This window comes from Micropterus salmoides, unplaced genomic scaffold (assembly GCF_014851395.1).
Source record: "Micropterus salmoides isolate LMB-PRFRI ecotype aquatic unplaced genomic scaffold, ASM1485139v1 Ms_hic_scaffold_23, whole genome shotgun sequence".
NCBI lineage: Eukaryota > Metazoa > Chordata > Actinopteri > Centrarchiformes > Centrarchidae > Micropterus > Micropterus salmoides.
The window spans coordinates 4,641,632-4,668,346 of record NW_024041484.1 but is presented as its reverse complement, the minus strand read 5'-3'; the positions used below and the strand labels follow the sequence as shown (position 1 = coordinate 4,668,346).

The 26,715-nt window shown below is 41.3% G+C and overlaps 2 protein-coding genes, 1 non-coding gene and 1 pseudogene across 7 annotated transcripts in view; 2 read left to right on the top strand and 2 right to left on the bottom strand.

Moving 5' to 3' along the window:
* Positions 1 to 2,664, bottom strand: part of LOC119918173 — a 24,295-nt pseudogene extending 21,631 nt beyond the window's left edge.
* Positions 1 to 26,715, top strand: part of kcnc2 (potassium voltage-gated channel, Shaw-related subfamily, member 2) — a 186,324-nt gene that overhangs the window by 91,096 nt on the left and 68,513 nt on the right. The gene's annotated exons all lie outside the window — the stretch shown is intronic.
* trnay-gua lies at positions 1,973 to 2,060 on the bottom strand. The gene is given in 2 exon segments: positions 1,973 to 2,008; positions 2,024 to 2,060. It is a non-coding gene; the product is annotated as a tRNA-Tyr (tRNA).
* LOC119918199 (glycosyltransferase 8 domain-containing protein 2-like) lies at positions 3,580 to 15,196 on the top strand. The gene is made up of 10 exons (XM_038738808.1): positions 3,580 to 3,714; positions 6,192 to 6,235; positions 9,479 to 9,571; positions 10,376 to 10,577; positions 10,806 to 10,923; positions 11,042 to 11,126; positions 11,599 to 11,711; positions 12,888 to 13,054; positions 13,939 to 14,051; positions 14,662 to 15,196. Exons 2-10 carry the CDS (start codon positions 6,217 to 6,219, stop codon positions 14,838 to 14,840), a joined length of 1,089 nt encoding a protein of 362 aa, XP_038594736.1. The 5' UTR covers positions 3,580 to 3,714; positions 6,192 to 6,216; the 3' UTR covers positions 14,841 to 15,196.

Genomic DNA, 26,715 nt, shown 5'->3' with positions numbered 1-26,715 from the left:
TAGTAGTAGTATTTTATTTTTTATTAACCCACACAAACAACTTTTACTGTTTTATTTACTTATTTAATGAAATGTATGAAATGAATTGTTATTTAATTTATATGTAGCTTTGGCATACTGTTTTATACATGAATGCCAATAAAGCTGGTTTGAATTGAATTTTTCAAATGCAGCTGAAAGCTCCAAATTTTAAGTAAGTGGACCGTGTACTGTTATTGTTTGTCAAACATAGATTGTGTTTGCGCGCTCTATTTTAATATTATATTAAGTTAGCAGCTAGCTGGTGACACAGTGGAGTATTTAGCAGCTAAAGAGCTGGACAGTGGAGCAAAATCATCTGCTCACAAATTGGTCATTTCAACTTAAGAGGTGTCACTGTGTTTATAGCTTGTTTCTGCTGCCCCCATGTGGCCAAAGAAAGGTTGCAGGTTTCATTTATTCAGGATAACACCTGTAAGCTGCCATCTGATCAGGTGGACACTCAGCAGCTCCACTGATGCAGTTAGGGTCAAGGGCCTTGCTCAGGGCACTTCTGCAGTGGTTATGAGTGAGGAGTACGTGCTGCCAGTTCACTCTCCGCCACCCAGATTCATCCTGCCAAACTAGGGATCGAGCCAACAATCTTATGTTCGTAAGTGTTGGTCTTATTTATCATTTTACGGCATTTGAGCTGGAAATTCTGAGAAAAAGTTCTGGGGATACACACACCAAAACTGAAACATTTCACACATTTTTTTTAAGGAAGTATTCCCCAAAGAAAATTTCACCTACCTCTCCAGCAGATCCTAACAATCTCCTCACAGCCGTGCATTGCTGAATGATGGAGAGAGAGAGAAACTTAGTTATAATCTGACAATGAACGCAAAAGGTCCCTCACAAAACAGGGTAAAAGATTGTTTTTTTTTTCACCGAACACGCACTTGGAGATCTGGCCACAACAGAATATCTAAGAGATTAACGATTCTGGAAATTGTTGAGTGTGTGTGCCAGATGTTGCCATCACATGACATATCCATCACTAGAACCAGCATCTAAGGACTTTACCTGCAGTGTGCAGTGGTGTCCTGCGCGTCTTGCTCTCCGTCCTCCAGACGTCCGGCGTGACGAGGAGCAGGTGCTGTACGACCAGAGGATCGCCCTCCCTGCAGGCGATGTGGAACGAGTTCCAGCCGTCCTTGTTTCTCAGTGCAGGGTCAGCGCCATGGTGCAGCAGCTCCTGGATCACGTTGAGGTTTCTCCGAGTGCAGGCCATCATCAGTGGAGTCCTGAGAGAGAGAGAGAGAAGGCAACACTGACAAACTACTCTAACCAAGTGAAATGTAAATAAAGTGGCAGTCCCATCACCACAGTGGGATGGATCAGAAAATATAAGTGTTAAACATTCCACAGTAAATGATCAAATCTTTAGTTAAACTTAGAATAGACATCGTCCAATAAACTGTAAATTTAGTTGTGACATTTTCCTTCAGTTTTGAAATTATGAAATAATTAAATTCTGTGTTAGCTCTAATAATGAGAGATTAGACACTGCTTGTGTCCCTCATGTATAAAGATTAAACTCATTACACATCAAAATACAAAAGAATAGAAAACAACATTAATGTATAGTATGTATATATTTTTTGTATATAATCATCTAACTTTATTTGGTTAAGGCATTGTACTTGATCCAGGCAAGGGAATACTTTTAGATTTAGATGGGCAGCTGTGTTTGACGCTTCTGGAAATCCTTTTAAACCTATGTTTTAAACAGACCCTTTGGGTTTCTGAAAGATGGTCACCATCGTCAAGCAAAAAAACAATAACAATAAAAACAATAACACAACGACAGACGTTTGGCTCTGTGAGTCAAATATAACAACAAACTGGGCTGCGACAGATTGGTGTTTTTCTTTATTTCTTTGTTTTCTTCAAATGTTTGACTCTTGAACAAAAGTTTCGTGAAATAAACGATTTGCAATCAAAACGGTGCTCCTTCGAGCCGGATTCGAACCAGCGACCTAAGGATTTCAGCATCAAGCCTCTACAGTCCTCCGCTCTACCAACTGAGCTATCGAAGGGAGCTAGCATCCTTAGCGTGACAGTGCTTTTTAAAATCAACAGGGGGCACCACATGTCTCCATCATAGGGTTGTCACGTTGTTGGTTGTTTTTTTTGTTTGTTTTTTTATTTCTTCCGAACTCATTCCGAGCAGCTTTCTGTACTCATGCTCACCAGTCCGCCTTCTTCAGACTGTCCACCTTGGCTCCCTCCTGCAGCAGGTAGCTGACACAGCCAGGTGGCTCATGGACGCAGCTTCGTGCAGCGGCCTCTTGTAGTCGTTATTGTACGTCTCCACATCCATGCCTACCCGCTTTATTAGATACCGCACAATGTCCAGGTGTCCCTGCCGGGCCGCGTAGTGCAGCAGGGTGTCTCCTGACCGACCGAAGTGTTTGCTCCGGACGGTTTGTACCGCCGCCGAGCCGCCCGAGGATATCCGTTCCTCCAGAGAGCTTAACTGTCCCTCCTGAGTGAGCTTCGCCAGCAGCTTTAAAGTGTTCTCCTCCATGCTGGGTGGAGGTGAAAGACTGCTGCATGAACACAAAGTAACCTAGGGGCAAAAATGAAAAACTACTTTAACTCAGTTCTAAGTTCAACTGCTTGAAGACTTGCTGGAAGAAGTGTTTACTACGCAGAGTAGCGGAATTAAGTGGCCAACCATAACCTTACACTGTTAATGTTATATTACTTATCTTCCCATACATAAAGCAATACAAAAATGTACAACAAACGTTATTATTCTTACAATTACTAGAATAATATAATAAATATGATGTTGTTTGGAATATTCACAGGTACGCATTTTACATAGAAAACCGATTATAAAAATAAAAACAAAAAAAAACATTTGTGGCATATTTCCGTCTTCAAGGCTTAATAACTTTAATAAATGTTACTAGATTGTTGTTTGTTGCAATTTTAAATATATAAGCACGGCACGTATGAAGTTACAATGTGCTCTAGGTGGAAAAATCAAGATAAACACACGTAAAAATGTACGTATTTGATCATTGATTTTGATCAATTCAAACATTATTAATGAGCAGAAAATCATTTGTAGATCAACATCAGATACATCCACCAGCCTAACTCACATGACACACCTGACAAATATGACGACCCACTCTGTAGTTTAAGGGATAAACTTTAGTCGTCCTTTCCAGCAGAGCGACACCCCGGCCATTATGGGAAATGTAGTTTTTAAGATGACGTGCGATTTGGCTCGACCCCAGAACTGTTTTCATTATAACTTTGTAACTCCTAAGTAATTTGGCCAGTAGCCTACTGCCATAATAAATACCTTTAATTATATTTCGCAGCCAACAGAGTGTGGTCCGTGTTATTCTCAAAAAACATTTCAGACCTCCCGGGCTCCGTAAATTACTGCTTTCAAAGCCTTTTTTTTTTTTACTTTTTACTTTTTTTTAGTATCACAGATATGAATATGAGAAATGGGGTGAGCTAATCTATTGCTGGCTGAAGGACAGTGAGGCATCAGAGCGCTGGTGAGCAAGATGACTCACATCTGGAGAGAAGAAAGAGAAAGGAGGTGGGAGAGGAGAAAAGTGAGATTGTTGGTGAGGGTGAGTCTCAGTCCTCAGAGGTTTTACAACATGGACCATGAACACCAGGACTGAGGTTGACCATAAACAACGCCACCCTCGTTCTCTTGTGAGTACATACGTTTCTGACGTTTTAAATGTGCTTTAAATTGTGCTACACTGTATGACTGAGACATATAAACCCAACAGGGACAGGCCTCCTTACTTTATCTCTGTTTTCTAAAGTGCATACTTTATGAGTTTTGCTTCTATATGTCTATTATATTTTGTGAAATACTGTATGAATCTTGTATTTTGTGCTTTATAAGCAACCCTGTTTTATTGCTAGACAAGGGAACTTTTTGTACTGGTACACTGAAAAAAATGTAGATCTTTAGGCTGTAGACTAAAATGAGTCTTTTTAACATTTATCCTTAAGAATAAGTGGAAATCTGTACGCATAATGCATGACAGAGTTATATGCCGCTTCAATGCCATTCAATACTTTTGTGGAATTATGGGTCATGTTTTTTGGTTGTCTTTTAATACCATAGCCCATAAGGGAAGTGATTTGCCTACCTTTAGCTTATTTCTTCCCTAAAAAAAATCCCCAAAACAACTGAACTCCCTTGCAAATTAGTGAAATTTTACAGACCTTTTCTATTGTACTGAAATGTAGTCCTGAAAAAGGTAGCAACTCTATCCCGGTTTGGAATTTTTTGCAGTGTGATGACTTTTGTGGTTTGGTGTGGACCAACAACCCACACACACACACACACACACACACACACACACACACACACACACACACACACACACACACACACACACACAGTTATGTGCAAACTCTTTGGAACTTCTGTTCGTTTTTTCCTAGCCAGTAACTATAGTTGCTACATAATCAATATATAGTCATGTAGTTCCTCGGTGATGTCTTAAAGAAGCCATATAAGACAGAGAGTAAGACAAGCAAAAGTAATAAAATAACTATTAAAACAGAGCAGCTCAAGCAGTCACTAACAAATATAATTGTAAAATGGTAAAGTGGCAAAACCTTGTACACATGCTTCACCACACATATGCACATAAACATGTGGACACATTAGTGTATGGAGAGATGTGAGAGCGAGGAGTTGAGACATTATAAAAATGCCATCCTAAAAAAATCTGTTTTAAAATGTTTTTTAAACATTAGTAAAAATATTTGACAAATTCTGCTGCCATAAAATCATGTGAGTTCAAATCTGGTGGTATAATTCTGCAAAAAACATTGACAATGTGATTATGAATGCATTGAGATTGGAGAACACGTTGTAATTTGGAGTGAGTGGATTGCTGATTGTTCAAATGCAGGCCAGAGACAGCGTGTTAGGCAGTCCTGCCTCGTGGAAGGAGTGTATCTTAAGCTAATCAGCTCCAGATGTTTAGGGCTGCTCTAACAGGGACAAACAAACCTGAAACAAATGCACGACACAGACTGAATGTTCTGTTTCATGTCATCCGCCTGCTGAGGTTCAGTTAGAGTCTGCAGGTTTCAGAGGAAGCGTGAAACATGAAAGCAGACAGGCCACCGTAAGTGTGATACGTTTAACTTATGAGCAACTTAAAGTGCGCTGCTTCCTGCTGAGGTTCCACCACTTTACACTGATTGCACACACAATGAGGTCAGTGAAACACACTGATTCTCAGAGGAGCTAAATATTTTGAAGCTGTGAGACTGTTGAGATATGCGTTTACTCATTCATTGTGTAAGCATTTCTCTTGCAGTTATATAAAAGTTTAAAAGGCTGGGAGGCAAACAGATCCCTTGATGAATCCCTGGCACCAGGAAGGAAGGAAGTGGTGGAAGGTTTTGAACAAAATACAGCCACGTGTTGTCCAGTGTCTCTTGGCATTCGGCCTCAGTGAGTTTACTGCTGGTCTGGTCATATTATGCAAAAGTATATGTCACAAAATGTATTTCTCTCAGTCACACTGCTACAGAAAACTGTTGGAGGTTTAGATCAGAAGGAGAACTTCAAACATCCTGTCTTTATCTTCAAAACACAGCATTGGAAGCGTTTATTTAGAACTTTGCAGGTTTCCCATTTTGACACTTGGAGTATAAACATGTTCTATGTGGCCGTTAAGTTAAAGCTCCACGGGATCTTATGAGTGCTCAAGTTGTACGACTGTACCTTCAAACCACTCACAGCCAAGAGGTACAACATTTGCAACATTCACAGTCATCTGATGATTTCAGGCATTCACTGTAATGATGTCACTTTTCAGGTTAAGGGGCTAAGAAAAACCTGGCTGACCCAGTTAGATCTCTCCAGGAAAAACCTGATTCTTTAGCCATGTTTACCCTGACCCGTGTTTCGTGAAAGTTTTTTCCTGCAAAAACAGATGAGGCCTGTCATCTTAATAAATATCAAACTCACTTTCAGCTGTGTTAATACTTCACTGAGGGAACGGCCAAATCCCCCAACCCTCCATACAACATTAAGGCCAAGGGATCTTTCATCCTTTGTTTCTCTACAACTTCTCATGAGTGACTTCATAGCCCTCTATTTCTCCTTCTGTGTGTGTGTGTGTGTGTGTGTGTGTGTGTGTGTGTGTTTGCAGGTGTTGCTGGAAGCAAACATGAAATATGGCTCTTCTGAGAAAAAGTAAGTGAAAAAAAAATGTAAGACAAATGTAATATGACTGATTTATGCTCTGGTTATATGCATTTACATGAAACAAAGTAGAAATTTCAGTGATTGTCTTCTGTTCCTGTTGATGGGCAGTGTCACAAACAGCTTGTGGTTTAACACTCCTATCGACAATAGGCTTGCTATAGCTGGAGCAGCAATTGCCAGTAAAGGAACCCCCACATTTCTCACCAGGGATGGGAACATCTGCATGCGCATGCACCCAATGTGGGTGTGTTTCTGAGGGAGGGTATGATGGGGTAACCAGATGACGGGCTGTAAAGGAGTAAATGTTATGATTCTATCGTGTGTGAAAACAGCAGAGTACATGTACGCCTGCAAGATACTTTGAGAGGCGTTTGCTTCCAAAACAAAACTTTACTATACAAAAATTTAAGCATGCTTTAAATGTGTTAATACAAAAACTGTAACAACTGCTGCTGTTTTCAAGTTAAAACCGTGTAGATTAATGTTTTAAAGGTTCAGTGTGTAATATCTCTGAGGATCTATTGACAGAAATGCAATATAAAATCCATAACTATGTTTTCAGTGGTGTATAAAGACCTTACATAATGAACCGTTATGTTTTTATTACCTTAGAATGAGACATTTATATCTACAAAACCGCAGACACCCCTTCTATGGAGTTTGCGTATTTTGTCGTCATGTTTCTACCATAGCCAACATGAACAAACAGCGCTACAGAGCTGTGTGGCACACCTGTGCAATCCCCATGCTGTCTGATCAGCATCTTGATATGCCACACCTGTGAGTGAAGTGCTCACTGACACAGATTTTGACAGATTTGTGAACAATATTAGAGAGAAATAGGCCTTTTGTGTACATGGAGAAAGTCTTTGATCTTTGAGTTCAGCTCATGATGAATGGGGGCAAAAACAAAAGTGTTGCATTTATAATTTTGTTCAGTTTAAAATATCTGAAAACAGTAAGTTCTGTTGCATGTTGCAATGTTTCAGTGTAAAGCTGCTCCTCAGGTAGCATATTGTGCAGAATAAGTTATGGCTCATGAATGAGCTGCCAGAAATGATGATGAAAGTGTCTTGTAAATGGTTGCAGATGGGTATTTTGATCCTCCTTCCTCCTCTCTGGTCTGCCTGACTGAACGAGTGGAACGAGTCAAACACAATGTGTGTTTCTACTGGTATGAGATAACAACATTACAGTAAAACTTCAACTCAATGTGCACAGCTTTTTATTCTGATGGTTAGCGCTAGAACAAATGAAAATTATTAACTACAATGTAAAATATAACAACAATTTTGTAAAATTAAACAACAATTTTGTAAAATTATAACAACAATTTTGTAAAATATAAACAACATTTTGGTAATAACTTTAAAGTTCATTAAAGAGGTCACATTATGCTCATTTTCAGATTCAAAACCTTATTTAGGGGTTGTACCAGAACAGCTTTACATGGTTTAATTTTCAAAAAACACAATATTTTTGTCACACTGCACATTGCTGCAGCTCTCTTTTCACCCTGTGTGTTGAATGCTTCGTTTTAGCTATGGAGTGATACATCTCACCTCTACAAGATTACTAGCCTATCAAAAGCAGAGTAGGGCGGGCCCTGAAAAGCTGGTAAACATGGCTTCAGTTCAGCTGTATATCCCCTTACCAGCTTAGCAACACGGACTGGAGCAAGAGTTTCAGAGTGGGGAATTCTCAGGGCCCGTGTCCAACAAAGCGTTTTCTTCTGACGCCAGCGTCTTTTTTCAATTCATTCCAATGGGAATGCACTGAGAGCTGAGAGTTTTTTTTGAAAAAGTTGAAAAATGTTCAACTTTGGGAAAAACGCTGCGCTCGTCACTTTCACTTTTTAGTCAGCTGTCCAATCACAGTAGAGGAGGACAAACACCACACCGTAGCAACGGTTACTATCCTGGAACTGGACTTCGTTGAACCTCAGCTCTTGGACTAAACGGGGGTACTCGCTGAGATGTTTCCTCGCCCACTAAATCTCATGAACCCACATATGGCGAGTCCGTCCTCTCTCTACCTGCTTCAGCCTTCTCTTCATACAGAGCCAGAGCAAGTACTCTACTCTGTGTTGACATTTTACATACAGTAAAGTTGGGTAGAACAGTCGGAAAAAACGCTGTGCCTCAAAAACGCCTGTCAGCGCTCCCTGCTGGGCGTTTTCAGAAGAGCAGCTGGCATTTTCAGCTGGCAAAAAACGCTTTGGTGGACACAGGCCCTAAATCTGTGACTTTCTTTCATCTACTATCAACTATCTTTCATCCATAAAGTTTTAACCGAGCTCTGTCTCTACATCACAGTAACAACTTTATGTCACCTGACTGCCTGGAGGGTAGCTAGTGTTTGGAAGGGAGAGGAGAGCTGTGTGCTGCAGCTCACTGCTGTTTTTGAGGGCGTGTCGGACTAGCCGCTAGGCGAGCATTATGACGCGTGATTCTGTCTACAAACGAGCTGTTTTCAGGCAGTTCAGAGCAGAGTTTTCTGTGGGAGATGGGGTGGACTTTGGGCTTTTTCACTTTGCAAACCTATACATGCACAAAAAAGAGATATAACTCAATAAAGGAGAGGGGAAAAGGCAAAAAGCATAATATGACCTCTTTAAGTGAATAATTTGACATATTAGTTTTCTTGCTGTGAGTTTGAGAAGATCGAAAACAGTCTCGTGGTTGTTTGTTAAGTAAAAACAATACACCTATCAGAACATGTAAAATCGCTCATAAACATATAATCATTTATTTTATTTGTACTCGAATAGAAGAACAATTTATTTGATTTCCGTGGAGTTACGTGACATTACTCGACAAACAGTTTAAAGAAAGCAAAAAAGGATTTTTCCACAAAATGTCAAATAGCCCTTAAAGCCATTTAACCTGCAGTAATGCAAAACAGTCTCTGGTTCCAGATGCTAAAAAGTGAGCATTTGCTGCTTTTCTCTGTTTAAGATCGTTGTAAATTGAATGTCTGTGGGTTTAGGACTGTTGGTCAGACAAAACAAGCAATATGAAGATGTGACTTAGGGCTGTGTGCCCCTGTGATGGGCAATTTCATTTTTATGCAACATTCTCTAGATAAAACTATTGAAAAAAAGAGATGAATCCATAATAAAATCTATTATTATGTGTGGCCCTCTGATGTTTTGTGGGGTATATTCTTTGGAAACATGGTACACAGAGTAAGACGAGTAGACGCCGACTCCTGCCTCTTCCTGCGTTTCAGTTAACCAAGTCTTGCTGGTGCTGCTGGTGCTGATGGTGTGTCTCCTCCTGCACAGTATACTGCTCAGAGTCTCCACTCGGCCCAAACTCTCAGGTAAGCCTTTATACCTTTAAACCTTTATAGAGCAAATTTAACCATGTCATCACATTAAAGAGTAAATCTGGCAATGTTTTCTATTTTGCTTATTGTCAGCAAAACCAATGAAAAGACCCAAACCAACATTGAATCGATCCTGCTCACAAGTATTGCGTGTGTAGCTCCAACATCGGGTATATCATCTTCTTTTCGGCCATAGAGCTCCACTATTGTTCAAAAACTAGTAAAAACACACCAGTCAGCCACACTTTTCTTCCTTCCTTCCATCCTTCTCATTCATATTACCATTAATGCACACACTGTAGTTTATTTAGTCTCACATGCACCATCCTGCTACCCTTATTACTAACAAGACCACTAAATGTGGATTAATCCACCGCTGAAAATAGTTCCCCACAAATGCATTTACTACAATTTACTCTTCTTTGAGAAACGTTCGCTAATACTTAAAGTGCTCAGCTGTGCTTTCTTTTAAAGATGACTCTATGTATTTGTGAAGTGTTTTTAGTTAAGTGTTTAGTACTGACTTATTGGCTTGAGACAGAGAACCACAGATACAGCAGGGCAGTCAGAAAATATTAAGAAATGGACTTAGACATTGTTGGTTTGGGTCTTCTCATGAGATTTGTTGACAATAAGAAAAAAAAAGAACAATGCCAGCCTTCTCGACTTTGATCCACGGTCATCTTAAAGCACGCAGTTGTTTGACAGTCATGACAGTGGACGCATGTTTTTTTTTATGCCACACCATCCGAAATGGCACAAAGCAATCTCGACCTCCCCTCCCTAATGACCTCTTAGATCACCGGAAGAGCCTCGGAAGAGCAGCGCGAGTTCCTGCAGTGAGAGTGTCAGAGGCGGATAATGTCGTCCCCATTATCATCTGTGCATCGGAGGAGCGAATGGGTGCGACCATGGCAACCATCAACAGCGTCTATAGCAACACAGACGCCAGTGTGTTTTTCTATATAGTTACCCTTCGGGATGCCGTGAAACTAACAAGGTGTGCCACTTTAAACATTAATCTTTAAAGGTGCAAGAAGTGATGATTTCAAACTCACAGGTGATTTGTACTCTTATACCGTAAATGTACTGAATCTGTAGTTGTTCCACATGTGGTGAAGATATGTGGCTGGGGTTTGGTTGGGCAACCTGACATCCCAGTATTATTGCTTATTACGATGACTTCCACGTTTATTTGCCCAATCATCCGTTCTTTGCATCTTCCCAGGCAGTACATAGAGAAGACTAAACTGAAAGGCATCAAATATAAGATTTTGGAATTTAACCCCATGGTTCTGAAAGGAAAGGTGAAGCCAGATTCCTCTCGACCTGAGCTCTTACATCCAGTGAGTTCTGGGTTTGCCTTTGTTCCCGTATCGATACAAACCTTACATGCACAGACGCTGTGTGCTACCTCACAATCTAAATGTATAACTCTGAAATAACTTTGCTTTTGTTTTGCAGCTCAACTTCGTGCGCTTTTACATACCTCTGCTCGAAATCAACCATAAGAGGGTGATATACTTAGATGATGATGTCATTGTGCAGGGTATGTATATGATCAAGGTAGGAAGGAATCCCTGTGAAAATATATTCCATACTGTGTATCCTAAAGATTAAATTTAAGGTTTGTTAATTGATAAAACTGCCTTTTTAATGATTAAACCCAAACTTAACAGACGTGTGGTGCTACAGTTGGATTTGATCACCAGATCACCATGCAGAATATTTTTTAAAACAAGTTTAAATTACATTTGGTGGTAACTTAAGCTATGAATACATGCTTTTTTTTAAGGATAAACATTATAATGGTCATCACAAACATCCAAATGGTTATGGTAAATGGTCTGATTAGTGAGCGACTCACTCCACCTCTAAGCCACTAAGCTCTCATCCACATTCATTAACATCAAATTCACACACTGTTTCAAGGTTGTTGTTTTTTTGATACATTGATTTTGTATTAATTATGTATATCTATGTATATACTGTACCACTTAAAGGCTTTTCATGCTTTTTAGGCGACATCAAGGATCTGTTTAATATCAAACTGAAGCCGGGTCATGCTGCTGCTTTCGCCACTGACTGCGACCTGCCCTCCACACATGAGATGGTCCGCAGCATCGGCATGCAGGTGGATTTCTATGTATTTTTATAATGGCCGGTGATTTCCAGCAACAAAGGCTGAAGGACTAAAACGCCAGACAGTCCAGGCAAGCAGGAAGAGTTCAGAGATTTATCGACAAAAGTGAACATACAGAAACTTGCAGGCAGGCAGGGAGGTATAGGTACAAGTTCTAGGGTTAATTCAATTCAATTCAAATGAATTTTATTTATATAGCGCCAAATCACAACTACAGTTGTCAGAGCGCTTTTCATAAAAGAGCAGGTCTAGACCGTACTCTGTGATGATATTTACAGAAGCCCAACAGTTCCCACCAAGAGCAGCACTAGGCGACAGAGGCAAGGAAAAACTTCCTTTTAAGAGGCAGAAACCTCGAGCAGAACCATGGCTCAGGGTGGGCGGCCATCTGCCTCCACCGGTTGGGGTGAAGGAGAGAGAGGGAGAGAGAGAGAGAGAGGGAGGGAGAGAGTTAAAGGTCCAGTGTGTAATATCTCTGAGGATCTACTGACTGAAGAAATGCAATATAAGATCCATAGCTATGTTTTCAGTGGTGTATTAAGACCGTACATAATGAACCGTCATGTTTTTATTATCTTAGAATAAGCCATTTCTACATACACCGCGGGTCCCCCCTTCCATTGACCTCTACAGTAGCTCAAAAAGGACAAACAGCACTACACCTCAACCTCACCACCACATGCCACTAAATCTTAAACACTGAACCTTAAAGGTTGTTGGTTAGTTGCAGGTACACGTGGTCCATAAGCAAAGGCATGAAACAACAATAACAACTTTGACAATCTGGCAAGGAGTGAGTGGAAATGGGCTTTAATATAGCAGGGTTGATGAGGGAAAGTAGAAACAGGTGTGCACTGCATTTGTCTGAAAAATCTAACCTGGAGTAATGGATCTAATGGAAACTAATGGAAAATAAATGTTGATTGATTCGCTTTTTGTTAGCGTCAGTAAATAAAAGTGTGCAGCACATTTTGCTTTTGTATATTATAATTCAATTAAATTAGCTGTAAACTCATAATCACAGGGTTTTCACTTGAGCATTATAGGAATTGATACTGAATGTAAAATTCCTGAAGAGTAATTTTCTCAGGTGAATTTTGATAACCTTTGAAAAGACTGATTTGGTAATTGAAATATGGCGTCCTCTCCTCTGAGCTCTTCCCGTAGACAACCTACATGGGCTTCCTGGACTTTAGGAAACAGGAAGTTAAAGATCTGGGCATCCACCCCAGAGACTGCTCTTTCAACCCTGGAGTGTTTGTGGCCGATATGAGCGAATGGAAGACACAGAAGATCACCAAACAGCTGGAGAAATGGATGGAGGAGAACTTCAGGTACGTACAGTGACCAGTGACCTTCTCCAGATTCCAGACAATTCAAATCAGAAAAAGGGGGGATTATCTACTTTAATCTTAGAGATTATGTGTCAGAAGATTTTACATTCTTCTCCCCTGCTTTTTAAATACATGCTTCCCTAGTGGTTATTTCATCCGACATTTTAACATTTTGTTAACCTTAACAGCTATGCTGATGCTATATGGTTATACATTTCTGTTCATACACAAATCTGTAGTGGCTTATGCTTCCTGACTTTGTGTTTGTCTGCTCTTAAATAACATATTATTAATTTCAACCAAACAAAGATTTAAATGGTTTTACTTTAACTTTAGCTAAAAGAGATGTACATATACTCACAAACATGACTTTGTTTTACGTGTTAACATTGGAGTCCAGTGTAACCAACAAGAATCTAACATCAGTGTCGCCTATTTTTAAAGACCATAACAAACCGTTTAGCTTCACGTAGATTTTATGTATATGTTAATTGATTGAATTGTACAGGAGGCCCTGTCATGTATTAGTGGCCTGTACTACAGATTTTCTGGATGTCCACTTGCTTTCAGGTTCTTTTTGTTGGCTTGTGATATGATCACAATACACCCAAAAGGAAACTTGATAAAAGTCTACTCCAACCCAGCCTATTTGCACCACTTTATATTTTTCTTTTTAGCATGTACCATTTACTTCTTTCATTAATTTATTGTAATGTTATTTATATTATTTAAATTATTGTATCTCATCTTATTGCACTTTGAACCGCATTTCATGTATGCAGCTGTAACATAAATATGCATTTTTGTATGTATATTTTTTAGCATAATTGTGGAGCAGTGAAAGCATCTGCATGATCAGAAACTGTCTTCCTCCTCTCCACCAGACAGAACATTTACAGCAGTGCCATGGCGGGAGGCGTTGCGACTCCACCCATGCTAATAGTGTTTCATGACAAATACACAACACTGGACCCACTGTGGCACGTAAGACACCTGGGTAAGATCATCACTCCTCCACTCCATGCAGAATCATTTCAGTATTAGTTCCTAAATGGCATAATACTGTCTAGAATGACAATTAGGTCATTATAATGTTAAACAAACAAAACAATTTCATAATTTTGTGAAATAAAGACATACATTAGATGTTGGCTTTGTAAATGTACATAATTAGATTTGTGGTGTTATTTTATCGAAAGTTTATGTTTAATTACCAAACTGAAAACATACCCAAAACTGCTGTCCCTTAAGTGGGCCTGTAAAATGCCATAACGGAGAAACAATACACAAGTACACTCTCTCTTGTGGTGTGGCATAACTGAGGCACATACCATCACTTTTGGCTCCAATAAAAATAAAGTTAGCAGAGCTTATTACAGATCAACCCCCTATGCAGACACTTATGCTACATACAACATGCCAGTGTCAGTAGTAAACTAACAATGATACATTATAAACAAGGTTAATTAAATTAAAATGGTAATTAACAAATTAAAAATAGAGAAGTAACTAATATTGCATTCCACTTGGCAAGTGATGTGAACTCTGCAGACATAAAGAAACCTAAAATATTGTAGAGCTACAAAATAGTTTTCCTTTGTGCCCAGGCTGGAGTCCAGATGCCCGGTATTTAGAGAGCTTCCTACAAGAGGCGCACCTGCTGCACTGGAACGGCCCATTTAAACCGTGGAATTACCCTGCTGTTCATTTGGATCTTTGGGAGAAGTGGTTTATCCCAGACCCTTCCGGAAGGTTCTCCTTGGTACGCCCAGAGAGTGACAGCTGATGTCTGTAGAACATACCATGTCTGAGCCACAGGGGGACCCGAAGCATGTGAAGTTCAGGACTTACTTGAACATTGGTGGAAGGTGTAATAGGACAATGTACAGTGAATTTAGGACTGGAGAATGTTCTTGAAAATTAACAGTGCTGCTCAAACACTAAAACAGTGGTGGAGTGAGTGAGTGCTCTATATATTCAAACATAAAATGTGACTAATCTGTCTACAATGACAGATACCTGTAAAGAGAATATTACCTGTTGGAATGTCTCCAAAGTCAAGACAAGCTGTGTGTCTTTTGTGTGTTAAGCATAAGGAACTTTGCTTTTGTGCCAGTCTGAAATAAAGTTTCAGAACTCCAATTTTCACATTCTCTCATCTTTACTGGTACATACTGGTAGTGCTTTAAATATGGAGTTGAAATCTTTAAGTAACAGAATACAGTGTTGTGTTACTGACATTTCCTCTAGCGCCATCATGATGTTGACATTTGTAGTTTTGAGTGAAACATCTCAACAGCTATTGGATAGATTGTCATTCGGTATAAACATTTGTTTCTCTCAGGATGAATTGTAATAACTTTGGTGATCATTTTGCTATCACCAACATAAGGTCAAATTTCAGTACTTTGCAAAATACCTGCAAACTAATCCCTAAACAATCCCATCAGCCTCAACTGCAGTTTATGTTTAGCAATAATTATACAGTGTAAGCGTACTAACACTGAACTAAGATGTTGGACGTGGTAAACAGTATTCCTGCTCAGGGCTGGACTGGGACAAAAAATTGGCCCTGGTACTTTTTGCCCAGGTGGCCCACTACAGTCGGTCGGCAACAGTCAGACACACCTCACCAGTACACAATCCATACAGTCCTCTTACATATGTGTACCTACTGTAATATTCCCTTAAACCATAATGCAGTGGAGTAAGTGCCGTGGATAAGTGCACCACTGCAAGTGGATCAGTGTACTGATCAGTGTGCATTTTACTGACTCCCTGGAGGCCATGGAGTACACAACTCATACTCAAGTACAAGTGATTGTCAAAGAAAAATCTCTGCTAGAAGTCACAGTCTCATTTTAAAATATAGCCGCGAGCGCCAATGATCGGGATCCAAGTAAATGCAACATTTGACATTTTCAGAGGAGAAGAACAGCCGAAGACGACTTGAGAGATTAAAGTGATGAAAGAATTTGGACGTTGAGATTGTAGTGAACAACGGTGTGGATTTGTGCATTTTACATTGAATAAATTTGGAGCTACCCTAAATTCCTTTCTCCTCCCCAGAGAAGATGGGGAGGGGTCAAAGTTGCTTTCTCTAAGTGCTAGCCCGACCATAAAACTGGCACCTTTTTGATTCCGAAGCTGACTGTTAAACTGACAAAGGGACAGGAACCAGCCATTGGCATTTCCCTAAACAGCCTATCAAACAGCCCCCCCCCACACACACACACACACGTTTCCATGGCAACTGACCTTATTCTTTGTTTATTACCACATCAAAAAGGAAAACCCCTGTCTCACCCAAGTGTGACATGGTCCAGACACTGAACTTTCAATGTAAAAGGACTGCAGTCTCCAAAGACTCAAAGCATTTAATTAAATCTTTAGTTACCGGGTTATGTTTGCCTCTATTTGAGTAGTTATGTTAACTGTTGTTGCTATCTGTTGTTGATATTAGTGCTGAAAAGAAAGTTACTTGTGCAGTGTTTTTATTTTCAGCAAGACACTCCTTCATCTGATGTAATCAATGCTTGTTCATAATACTTTCCTACAAAATTTCTTTAGAAATGATGACAAAGGAAGGTTTTACTATACTCTTAATCGCCAGCTTGAATTTAAGGATGAATCAACAATATTCCCCGGTTCCTAAGGAGAGACGATCTTTGATTTAATCCAAGCTTTCCTCATGTAACCTGAGCTCCCCCAAGTGGACGAAATAAGTATTACATGCCCTCGTCGGAAATGCCGTTAAATGTATAAATATCCTGACCAATAATGTGACAGTTGTTTCCTGGAAAATATTTGATTATAATACGTGCAAATAGATTTCTTTTCTTTTTATACATTAAGTTTAGAAAGGCAGTCCCTTGGGAAACCTGAGACGCCCTCTGGGGAACCACGCCCCAGGCAACAAAGGAGCGACCTCGCTGGCCTCTTCTCTTCGCTGTTGGCTCTTCCACTCTGCCCTCTGGATGCTTCGGCACGCGCGTAGCGTGCCTCGCCAGGCAACGCCCAGACTCGGCCAGCGAAACAAACAGGCCTTTTGTTCGCCTGAAGCTACACACCTGAAGTGCCGAGACATCGATCTGCCTTCAGTTTGTTTCATTTTCTTTATTTCTTTTGTTTGTTAAAGTTATCAGTCCGTTAAGTTACACTGGACTAATTCAGGAACGACCAAGTTCCATTTTAAGCCTTTTTCGTCGAGCCAACTTCACCGAGGTCAGACCAAGCCACGTGGTCTCGCCAGCTACAACGAAGGAAACCTGCAAACAGCCGAATTGCCAGACGGAGGAGGCGTTTTCAATCAGACACGGAGAACCCTGGAGAATCCCTAGCAAAAAGCCAGGATCGGCAGCTAGCGTGGGACCAGCAACAGGCCAAAAGCAGGCTGTCGACAAGCAGTAAGACTTAACACACGTCCTGTGATCAGATGTCCATTTTAACTCCCAAATTATAGCATTAGTTTACTTTCATTAGCTCTTCTATGCCGTATGAGTCAAATGCTTCCCACAATCGAACCTCCAGGCTCATTGTTCAGCAAATGTTTATGTTCCCTGTATCCAACCATTTATTTTATCACCTTTAGTTAGAGAATAAATTCACTGTAATATAATCAAGAGCTGTGTGTGTTGCCTATTTCTAGTTCCTGCCAAGAGAATTGACCCTTTAGATATGAGACTGACTGACTGATTTAAGATAATTGAGCGATTATTAACTGATCACTAGTAATAATTGTATAATTATTCAAAACTACCTAGAGGTCCTGAGACTCTAGGATTATAACAACTCCGGTGGTGCCCTTAACGAGGAAATTTTGATTTTATGAATATTAATTCATAATTGGGTATCAATTCTCATAAATTTATTAAAATGCATAACTAAAATTTTTAGGTCTGCTACAAGATTATTGCGGAAATGCAAACTTGATTTTTACAACATTACCTTGAGATCAGAGAGTGTCATCTTATGTACCTGACTTCTGGGTGAAATGTTCAACCCACATTGACATTTTGTGTTTCCAAGATTTAAAGTTTAAGCTGCACAAAATAGGAAGAAAGTATCACAGGATCCAAATGAAATAGAGACTTTAGACTTACTATGATCTGAACAACCCCATTGTCAGCAAGTCTTTTAAACCCTGGAACTTCAGATCTCCAGAGTAGATGACTAACCGGCTGAGCTACTGGTGAGAGGCTGTTTTAACACACCTTCTTACATATTGAGGTAGAGACGTCACATGTGCCAGACCTGGATAGTTTTGTTAGTTTAAACTTAGAACGCTTACAACTGTCAAATCGTTGGTGAGAAAATTCTGAAAAACATCACACATCATTCTGCCGGTTTGGGGTGTGTTGTCAATTATTTTGGTTGCATTGTATACAACACTGAGCAAAAAAGAAAATGCTGTGCATACTGTACAAGTTAGAGCAAGATACTGAATATCACTGCAGACTCACCGTTTGACCGATCTGAAAACACTTTGAAACACTTGAAATCGGCCATCTAGAGATTGTCTGTGTTGATTTTGGTAGCGTTTGAAGAAAGACTTGAGATATAGATGTTAATTTTATTAGCATATTCTGAAAAATATAGAGTGACTGACTTCTGAATTGACCATAGGTTGCAGTGAGGCAACATTTCCAGCTCTCGAGGATGTACGGGTGATTTTCTTACATTTTTTGAAGTTTAAAAATGAGAAATGTCTAGAAATTTACATTTCTTGTAATAAGCCACGCCCACTTTGAGCAATCATTACCAAATTTTATGCATCAACTGAGTAGTGACCCGACACAAATCATGCTTTTAGGGGAGCTGATGTGTTATTAAGGGGAGCTAAGCTCCCCCGGCTCCCCCGTAGTTCGCACCCTGTTGGTGACAATAGCTTAAGCCAATTTTGATTTACAGACATTTATGTAAAATTATACATAAAGACACAAAAGTAAAAATTTATGGAGAAAAAAACAGATTGGCGTATCAAAATTCTTTTGATAACTTTTGATCAGCGACGTCCATAGATGATCCACCAAAGTTTCAGGTCGATTGGCGAAACCGTCAGGGACAAGTTAAATTAAGTGATAAAAAGTCATATAATTTGACATTTTTAGAGCAGAAGACTATTGGAGCAAAGATGCAGATGAATCCAGAGATTAAAATGATGAATTTTGACTCTAAATGAAGCCGTTTGAGATAATTGCAAAAACTTAAAAAGTTGATTATTATAGCGGCACCATGAGGTCTATGAGTGCCATTTTTTTTTTTGCCTGAGTAATGGGTGGAATTTGCAACCTACCTGCCCATTTTGGTGAGTTTTCGTGCAGCAGTATTTGCTGCCCAAACATTTTTAGCGGAGAAAAAGAAGAAAGAAGAAGAATGAGAACAAAAACAATGGGGCTCCAGCAGCTTCGCTGCTTGGATCCCTAATTATTATTGGGTCCAGAATTGTTGGAATTCCCTGTCAAAGCTGTAACATAACTACAAGGGTGAAAATCATTTTGAGTCATTTACTTTAATTAATGTACTTTTTATTTCAAGTATTGTACTTTGCTATATTTTCACATGAAAAATTCTTTATAAACTGTGTGCAAATGGAATAAAAGACAGGAGCCAAATCAGCAGCTGCAGCCTAGAAAGAAGCTGCTGGACTTCGGACTGAAACGAAGTCAGATAAAACTGGCTGGACTATAGGAAGAGTAAATGGGAAACACTTGTATGAGTGTATGTCAGATGTGTTTTTGTACATAATGTCAACATTGCTGAACATTTCATATTGTGGGAGATAAAAACCCTCAGACTGAGCCCTTATGGGCCTTCTCTCTCACACTCAGTTCTCTTGAATGTAACTGTAACTTAGACTTAGATGAGTTGTAGTTCTTTTAATATAAATGGTATTCTTTTCAATGAGACACAAATTTTCAATTTTCTTTTCAATTTCAAACAAATAAAACAAATACAAATGTGCTGTGTGTGACATCACATGTTGACCTTCAGTGTTGCAACCTCCTCGCAAGGTCTCCTTTGTGTTCACAAATCAAGTCTTCTTCCCTTATCAGGCCCCCCTTACCCGGGCCTCCTGTGTTTATAAATCTTAGTTTACTCCTATCGAGTGTGGCTCCAGGTGCTATCAACTTTATGTGAGAATCCAACAAGTCCTCATTGTCTCTCGTTTGGATATCTAATTCATTTGGAATCATGGCCGTCACCCAAACTTCCCCTCCGGCCAATTAGCAACAGTGTTTTACTGGCTGGGTGTAGGAGCTTTTGGGAAATGTTAAGGGCGTGTGTGTTCTTGTGAAGTCTATGGTCTGTGTCTTCCTAGGCCGCAGAATGAGAGAGTAATAGGGTTGAGTGAGTGAACTGCACCTCAAAGGCCAGTGTATCCTTCAATAAACACTTTAAACATAATTCTAATAAACATGTGAGTCATTTTCCTTATCAAGCTAGCTATTCAACAATTATCCTTATGGTCAGTTTGAGCACACTGAAGCATGTCTATTCCACACTGATGAGACGATCAGGTTGCATTAATAGAAATGCAATCCGTTGTTCTCAGACACTGTCAGTGCTGGAAAGTAACGCATTCACTTGAGCATTCTGACTTTATGCTACATTATACTTCTACTCTACTATATTTCAGAAGCTACTATTGTTGTTTTTACTCCACAACAGTAACCTGACAGCTGGAATTACTCCACTGTGGATTAAGATTATTGTTATTATTATAGGTCTAAATACTTGATGTTTTTAACAGGGTAACAAAAGACTTTTTCTTTTAATGTATAATTTTTAATATTGAGGTATACTTTTACTTAAGTAAGGGATCTGGATCCTTCTTTCACAACGGGCTATAGTTGACATGAGCTGAGAGTCCCCAACATCGCCACCAGAGGCCGTGATAGTTCTGGAAGTCCCCTCTAAAGGATCTGATGAGCTGCTTACCACAGAACTCTTCTGCATCATGTCTGGGTGAGCTCAGCAACTCGCAACACACTCTGTCCTAATACATAACTGAGGACAACATACACTATAAGTACCAATTTGCATTTTCAAAAAATATATTTACGTTGAACTTCTTACTGTGATTTAGGAGTTTTTGCTCCTCTACTGCAAATACTTTACAATACTGACCATGCTGTAGTGTTGCACATCTTTTTTAGGTATTTTCCTACTTTCCATTCAGCTGTTGGTTTTCATTCATGCATCATAAAGTATTTAATTTTTAAAAGCATTCTTGAAACTCGCTTGAGTAAACGTCCAATCTGCGTTGTAATATTACATCTTGACAAAATGCAGTATGAACCTTTTAAATCAGTTTTTGACTTAAACTACACTGATGTTCATTGAGATGGATTTTTTTTTTTTTTTAAACAAGCAAGTTTCAGGTCTACAACATACAGTTTGTAAAAAGATACTTAAACTTGCCAAAACACTGGGATGGTCAATTGAGATCCTTCAGAGTTCTAAAAATATTTTTTTTTACTGCTAGTTTACTAGTTATAAGTGGCATACTCCTTGAAAGTCCACAATCAGCCATACATCTGCTGTAAAAATAATACTGAACTGATAATGTAATGTTTTTTAAATCTCTTATACGTGTTTTGTTTGTGTTTTCTCCACAGAGTTTGCTCTCTTTTCTAGCTCTAACCACTAGACAGACAGTTGAATTGAATGTGACTCGTGTGAAAATAAGTTTTGCTTACTGTAATTTCAGTGTGAAACAAAATCTGTTCATCTTGTCAAATTCACTATACCAGCAAGAAGTAACAACAGATTACCAGCTGACCTGCACGAAGAGGTGGATCAGAACTGGGAAGAGGTGTGTTTCACAGTCACATGCTTTACAATAAACTAAACAGAAAGTCACTCAGAGACAGCACCACTTTAGCAGAGACAAGTCCCTTTCTCTGTCAAAAAACAACTTCAGTCCTTCAGGCCTCTGAAGGACTGAAGTTGCAAGTACAAGCAAGTACAGTTGATACTAGTCCTTCTGTTTTAAACAATAAACAATAGAAATCGGAATTAACAGGTAAGAGGATATACTTACTCAAGGAAAACAATGCTAGAAAAAGACTTCGGTACACACTAGTTAGGGTATTGTGAGGTGTCCTAAACTGGCGTCCTACATTGGTTGTCTTCCAGGACACAGTAGGCTATATTGCTATGACGGGGCGGCTGTGGCTCAGGAGGTTTGATCCCTGTCTGCTCCAGTCTCCGTGTCGAAGTGTCTTTGGGCAAGATACTGAATCCCGACTTGCTGTGTGTGTTAGTCTCCTTCTGATGAGCAGAAGAGTGGAAAGGCGCTTTGGAAGTGCAGTTCATTTACCTCTGATCTGTGGTCTTCAACTTCAATACAATAATCCAAAACCACTGACCCATCCAACTTTAAATGTTTCAGTGATGTGCAACATACCACACTGATTTTGACGTTTGCTGATATTGTAATATTGTCTGTTATTTCAGCATTTTCAGCATATCCTAAACTCTTCATGTCTGATGATTGGAAAGAAGTCAGTCATTGTGATCTAAAACAGATTCTCACTTCTCTCATGTCATGTGGTCCATTGCACCGTACACACCGATTTGCCGTTGTGTCTGGTGTGGTCCCATTCCAAGATGATGTCTAGTTTATGTTCCTCTTTACTGCAGGAAAAACAGCCATTTGTAATTTGAGAAGTCAAGGAAAACATTGCATTCTTGTAAACTGTAAATTCAAATGCGTTACATAATCCCTAAAGAGAAAATCTGTCTTCCAAGGGTTAGTACACTTACATAGCTCAACAGAGCCTGTGTGGTTTCAGAGTTTGGGAGTTACAAAATCAGTTCCCTTTCCAAAGAATTTAACATTTTGTTTTGACTTAATTTACATGAAGTTAAAATGTAGACATCTCTTTTCCCTATTCAGAATTGGAAACTGTACATAACATTTTGTAGTTCTGGTTGGGTAACTCAGTCTGTTTGGGACCACAACTAAATTTGGGTCAGAATTACAATACATATGTGTAATACATGATAAATGTAAATGCTCCGTACTTGTATAGTGCCTTTCTAGTCTTTTCGACCACTCAAAGCGCTTTTACACTACATCTGCATTCACCAGTCACACACATTCATACACTGAGCCTAAGTGCTCAAACGGAAACGTCTCGGGTTACGTATGTAACCCTGGTTCCCCGAGAAGGGGAACGAGACACTGCGTCGGCCCGCCGCACCTCTCTCCCCGCCTGAAGCGCCTGCTTCATAGTTTAAGCTAATGATGAGTGTGTACAGGTGTGCTTTATACTCCTCCGGTTATTCCGTCACACCTTACCGTTCTATGAAAAAGCCAATAGGATTGGAGTGATTTAATTCACGTTCAGACCTGCTTCGCCTAGAGGCGTTCCCATAGTGTCGTAACCGACGCAGTGTCTCGTTCCCCTTCTCGGGGAACCAGGGTTACATACGTAACCCGAGACGTTCCCCTTCGAGTGAACTCGAACTGCGTCGGTTACGACACTATGGGAACGAGATACCCACTAAACCGTGCCGAAAACCCCGCCTGCCCCAGTGTGCAGTAAAGTGGCACGACTAAGAGGAGAGCGCACGAGTGCCAGGTGCCGAAGGAAGGTCAAGACTGTAAACTGAATGAGTGTGTGCGGAGTGGCCCAGCCAGCCGCTAAACAAACATCCTGCAAAGAGGCCGGAGGAAAGGAGGGCTCGAGAGGCCGCCATGCCTCTGGTAGAATGAGCCCTCATAGCCACAGGTGAAGGCAAACCGCGCACCTGATAGGCCAGGGAAATACTCTGAACAATCCAGTTGCTAATAGTATGTTTGGATGCAGGGAGCCCGGCCCTGGGAGACCCAAAACACACCAGCAGCTGGTCAGCCTTCCTCCAACGGGAGGACCTCAGAGTGTAAATACTCAGTGCTCTGACAGGGCAGGGCAGAGCAGATGAAGTCTCCCGTCCTCCGCCGTCACATGAGGTGGAGGATGAAATGCCTGCAGCACTGTGGACCCTGCCGCACAAGAAGGCACTTTAGGGATGTATCCTGGACGAGGGTGCAGGATACAAACACCAGGCTTTGTGGGGAAACCGAAAGCGCTTGGAGATCCCCCACCCTCCTCAGAGAGGTGATAGCAAGGAGAAAGGCCATCTTGAGGGTCAAGTGCTTAGCCTCAGCTGACTCCAGGGGTTCGAAGGGGGCCTCAGCCAACGCCCCAAGAACCACTGCCAGATCCCAAGTGGGAACCTTGGACCGAGTCGCAGGTCTCATCCACTGGGCGCCACGGAGGAAACATACAACCAAGGGAAGTTTCCCCAAGGACCCCTCCCTCAGAGGTGTGTGGAAAGACAAAATAGCTGCCACGGTCCTGGAGGAACTCAAGTACCTGAACCACCGGGCAGGTAACAGGGTCCACCGACCGCTCCCTACACTAAGTGGAGAAAGCGCTCCACTTCAGGCCGTACATCCTCCGTGTGGACGGGGTCCTGGAGCTCAAGAGGGTCTCGACTGTTCCGGCTGTTAGACCCGCCTCTAGGTACTGTGCCCCCCTCAGGGGCCAGACCCACAGTCGCCATATGGCGGGGCAAGGGTGAAGAACCCGGCCCTGCGCCTGGGACAGCAGGTCTCCTCAGAGGAACCCGCCACGGCGGGCCGTCCAGGAGCGACATGATGTCCGAGAACCACACCCGGGTTGGCCAGAACGGGGCCACGAGCAGTAGGCCGACATTGTCTTGGCGGACCCGCTCCAGAACCCCCCGGGAGCAGAGCGACTGGGGGAAAAGCGTACAGACGTAGCCTCGGCCACGAATGTACCGGGAGGGAAAAAGACTCCCCTACCCCGGTCTTCCCTGAACTCCGTCGGGACTGGATGACGGTCCTCAGATCGCGTCTCTCAGAAGGCTGAGGGTGAGAGCACAGTCTCGCTGCCCCAGCTCCTCGGGGGGGGGGGGGCCCCGAAAAGCGACACTCTGCTTCCTCTCCTCTCCGTAGGAGCTCGTAGAGGGAAGGGACCTACGCCTGGCAGCCTCAGCTGCCTTGGGTCCAGACCGGCGAGGGAGGTACTGGCGGAATGCTTCGCCCTGCGTCTAACGCTCCGTGGTTCTGCGAAGCTCCACCAGATCTTCCTCAGAGGGACCCCCCCTCTGAACCATCTCCTGTAGCAGGTTGGCTTGGTAGGCTTGAAGCACTGCCATGGTGAGCAATCTAAACCGCAAGCGGGAGAAGCCGAGAACGGGCTCCCGAACGAGGAAAGGAAGTGTCGGAGCCAGCGGTCGGGAGAAAGCCTCAGCCGTCCCGAAATCCTCCGACAGATCACGCTGTGAACCCATGCGTGAAGCCGCCGGGCCGCCTCAGCGGCCGCAGGGCCCGCAGCACGGGGAAAACACATCCGGCCATCCTCAGAAGAAGAAAAGAGAGAGCCATGCTGTACCTCAGTACCCGCACGGAAAGGGCTTCGCAATGGGCGAAGGCAGCCCCCTCGAGAGCTGCCGGGCGTGCTCCATCCCCAAACATGAGACACACATCTCATGAGAATCTCCATCTGTGATGTACCGAGGGCAAGAAAAAAAACACACCTTCTGTACATCTGGTTGCCGGACATGCTGGTAGACTTCTTCTTCAGGTAAGACATACTGCTTGTAGGACTGAAAGCTTTCTTCAAACAACATACAGAGCACCTGCTGAATAGAAAAAAGCTAATGATGAGTGTGTACAGGTGTGCTTTATACTCCTCCGGTTATTCCGTCACACCTTACCGTTCTAGCAACAAGCCAATAGGATTGGAGTGATTTCATTCACGTTCAGACCTGCTTCGCCTAGAGGCGTTCCCATAGTGTCGTAACCGACGCAGTTCGAGTTCCCTCGAAGGGGAACTAACATTCACACTCACTCTGAAATACACTGGTATCTTGCCCAAGGACACTTCGACACGCAACCAGGGGGAGCCAGGGATTGAACCGCCGACCTTCTGATTAACGGCCAACCCGCTCTACCTCTTGAGCCTCAGCCAATCATTGTATGATGTCAACTGTCAAACACACTGTGTGACTATATTAAATCATTATCTTATTCTTCATCAGTGGAGATATTTGAGGAATTTTCTCTTGCCAACTTGAACCTTATTGTGCGCAATAGCATGTGGAGATTTGTGTTTGAGAACAGTTTGTTTGAATTTTAATTACAGGGAAATACTTTTAAAACTCAAACAAACCTTGTGGGAGTCTGTTGTCACCTGGCTACTTTCTGTCAGTTCAAGAAATTCTTTCTGTCTGACATTACAGATTACGGTGTTAAATCTCAGCCTAGGATTCATTTTAGTGTTGTGCTTTCTTTCCTGAGATGATAAATTTCCCTAATTGTAATTCCTTATCAAATATGCTTTGTTCTCTGAGCTACAAATTATATGTATGTAAATTATCTGTATTATATGTATTTGAGAGGGAAATACTGTAGCACTCCTAGACATAGAAGTGCACGTTGTCTCTTGTTTTGTCATTATGATTACCATTTCAGGAATGATGTTTTTGCCTCATAGTCAAACTAGGTTTAAGGTCACAGTTCTGTGTATGTAGGTGTGTGTGTGTGCAAAGAGAGAGAGGGGGGGAGTTTATCACTCCTCTTGACCCCTCTTGGAATCAGATGAAGGTTTTTTTGATGTTGGGGGGGCGGCATTGAATGC

Coding starts and splice junctions, on each gene's coding strand:
- LOC119918199 (XM_038738808.1), top strand. Junction 10,924..11,041: donor GACCTGAGCTCTTACATCCA/GTGAGTTCTGGG, acceptor TTTGTTTTGCAG/CTCAACTTCGTGCGCTTTTA. Junction 11,712..12,887: donor TCCGCAGCATCGGCATGCAG/GTGGATTTCTAT, acceptor CTCTTCCCGTAG/ACAACCTACATGGGCTTCCT.